Below are 3,208 nucleotides of genomic sequence, written 5' to 3' on the forward strand. Positions count from 1 at the left end.
AGCCAAGGAAGGTTCGGAAATCGCAGCCTGGTAACTCTCTTTGGGTGAGAAGTACATGAAAGGGGGTCATGGCAGTTGCTGTTGAACTGTGAGTTTCTGCAACGTCCTCGGGCTTGGAGAGCTGGGAGTGCGAGAAATGCAGAGGGAAATACTTATTTGGCATTTGAAGGGGGGCTGAAGGTAATTTTCTGGCCGTGTTTGTGAGTAGATGTGTGCATGAGGGGATTTGGAAGTCCAGCGCTGGGTAAACCTCTTGCAAACCCAGGATAAGGCTTGCCTGGGCTCTAACTCCTCCTGTCTCTTGGTGCCACAGGTTGATGGATTTGCCTGGGAGAACTGCGGTGACGGGAAGGACCCTGTGGTGCTGAAGAGCCTCTCTGTGGCACCCGACCCCATCACTGTCCCAGGGAGCCTGCGTATCAGCGTGGCCGCCAGCAGCGGCAAGACCTTGGCCTCCCCTCTGACGGTATGGGGGTGCTGGGGATACTTCCACAGCAGAGCGTCCCAGAACCACTGGCATCCAGGAAATGCCCAGCAATGGATATGGGAAGGAGCAGCCCTTGGGGGAATGAGGCACGGAGCGGTGCAGGGCTGAGTGAACTGGGCTCTGTAAGCCAGGATGGGGCGAGGGGCATGGGGAGACCCACAGTGGGAGCATACAGCCCAGTGGGAAGCTCCTAATGTTGTCCCAGTGGGAGAAACTACCTGAGCTGTGTTGCGTGCAGAGGATGTAATGACTCAGGGAGGGAAATGAAACCCCATGTGCCCTGACTGTTCCCAGCAGTCAGTTCCCCTACAGCACTCGTTTTTCAGTGACCAGACCCGGCTGCTCGCTCCAGGGACGTGCCACAGTACCGCTGCAGGAGCCCTGAGCTGGCCCAGCTACCCTGCACCACTTTTGGGGTTTGTTGAGGCTGAGTTCTGAACACGTCTCAGTGCTCAAAGTGCATGGGCTGTCTTGAGCAATGCCACAGTGCCTGTTTGGGGTTGGGGAGAGCATGCTGGGGGAGTGTAGTGGCAGAGCTGTGGAATGGGAGCTGCTGGTTGGCTTTGGGATGTAGCACTGAGACGGAAGGAGCAGGTGCTGGGAGGTGTTCGCTCAAGGGGTCAAGACAAAGTTGGAGGAAGAGAAACCTGCAGGCAGAGAGGAACTGAAAGCAGGAGGGGGAGCTGAGAGTGTGTGGTGGCCCCATGGATACCCCAAAGAATTGCCGATGGAGATGGCTGGGCAGGGAGAGGTGGGACAGACTCGAGGAGCTGTGGGTGCGTGTACCAGTGCTGAACACCTTCCCTTCAGGCGGTGCTGGTGGTGGAGAAGGCGCTGGGCGAACTCTGGATCCAGCTGCCCTGCATTGACCAGCTGGGCAGCTGCACCTACGATGATGTCTGCACCATGCTTGACAACCTCATCCCGCCCGGCACGACCTGCCCGGAGCCGCTGCTCACCTATGGCATCCCCTGCCACTGCCCCTTCAAAGCGGTACGCCTGAAACCCCCGCTGGTGTCATGCCAACAGCACCGCCGGGTACCACTGTGCCCTTTGGTGCAGTGCTGGGGTGGCCTCGGCTGACACCTTACCTATGTGTGCCCTCTCTCTGCAGGGCTCCTACTCCCTGCCAGCCAGTGACTTCCTCCTGCCCGATGTGGAGCTGCCAACCTGGATGACCAACGGCAACTACCGTGTCCGGGCGGTCCTCAGCAGCGGTGGGGCAGAGCTCGCCTGCGTCAAGCTGGCCTTCTCCCTGCAGTCCCAGTGAGGGTTGGGGCCACCCTCCTCTCCCCACTGTCTTGGTCCCTTCTCCCATCCCATCCAGTTGCACCCCATCTCATCTCACCCTGTCCCTGGGAGGTGCATTCCTCCCACTGCCAGGAGGAGGCAGCCCCCCTACCCCTGCTCTGTGTCCCTCTCCCCTGCTACACACAGAAAGGTCCCCCCCTGCTGTCCCGAACCCCATCACCAGGGTGTCCCCTGCCCTGCAGAGGGGGGCTGCCCAGCCTTTTAGTGTGACCTGGGGGTAGTTGTTTTTTACCTAGTTTATTTTTATTTTCTTAATCCCATCCAGGGAATTTTAGACAAAACATTCCAGGGAAAAGTAGTATTTTTTTGGAGCAGTCCATGGGGTGGAGGGAGCTTGTGGGAGTGCTGGAACAGGCTGGAGAGATGCAGGAGTAGTTCTGGAGGGTGTCCCTGCTTGCTCCCACTATCTCTGGCTGGAGCATGGAGGCTGTTTTGTAGAAGTGGCCTCAAAGTGGCTGCAGGAGCCCTGGTCTCTCCCATGGCAGCTCTGGGCCTTTGGCACATCTCCATCCTGTGCATGGGACCAGCTTTGCAACACAAGGCACTGGTGAGGGCACCTCCCCATGATGGATGTTTCCACCATCAAGTGGCTGGTGCTGCTCCCAGCAGTAGGAGGGGTTGCTGGGGGCTCTGGGAGGACACACGGCTGTGGCAGGCAGCTGGGACACAGCCTGGCCGAGGATAAGTCCCACTCATCTTGATTTGCCACTGGGATTGAGCTGAGGCAGGACTCTGCGCTGGGACCATCCTTCCCGTGCACTGCCAGAGGCACCTCCATAACGTGGAGCAGCATCCTGGACATGGGATGGACGGGGAGATGACCATGAAGACCAGCAGACTGGGTCCTCTCTGGGGGTCCTGCAGCCCATCACCTGCCTATACCAGGTCCTCACAGGGCAGAGGGGCGACTCACCAGCCACCTGCATTGCTCGCCATCCCTGCCCACTTGCATTATTTAGCCCCTTCACAGGGCTGGTCTTCCTCCAAGCACTTTATGTATGCCTTAGCTACTGTTGGGCTGCCCTGGCGGGAGGTCCTCTGCCAGGGACATGCTCCCAACACCTTTCTGTGCCCTGAGCTTGCCCCATTTCATCCTGCTGCTGGGTCCAACCCGGGTTTGTGTCACCTGGAGCAGTGCTAACCGTCTCACCCTGCATCCTCCTCTCGGACAGGTACTGGAGGATCTTAATAAATCTTTTTAACAGAAGTGGAGCTGATGGCTATTGGTGCTGAGAGTGACCTGGAGGTGACATTTATTTCCCTTGAAACAGCAGGGATGTGGTTTTGAACTGGGGGAAGTGAAAGTGGGGCTGGGGCTGAGGCTGGTGGGGGCAGCAGCAATGGAGAATGCTGCGGCCAGAAGAGCTGAATGGGAGCTGCCCCGCACCTGGTTCCTGTGTAGGGGGCACA

General features: G+C 58.4%; 1 protein-coding gene across 1 annotated transcript; it reads left to right on the forward strand.

Moving 5' to 3' along the window:
- Positions 1-265: 265 nt before the first annotated feature.
- On the forward strand, positions 266-1,757 carry GM2A (GM2 ganglioside activator; the record flags this gene model as incomplete). Its single annotated transcript, XM_010180234.1, has 3 exons — positions 266-466; positions 1,298-1,480; positions 1,602-1,757. Coding segments are annotated over 3 exons (540 nt in total), but the record flags the coding sequence as incomplete, so codon positions are not given.
- Positions 1,758-3,208: the final 1,451 nt, after the last annotated feature.

The sequence above is a fragment of the Mesitornis unicolor genome, unplaced genomic scaffold (genome assembly GCF_000695765.1).
Source record: "Mesitornis unicolor isolate BGI_N332 unplaced genomic scaffold, ASM69576v1 Scaffold44002, whole genome shotgun sequence".
Taxonomy (NCBI): Eukaryota; Metazoa; Chordata; class Aves; order Mesitornithiformes; family Mesitornithidae; genus Mesitornis; species Mesitornis unicolor.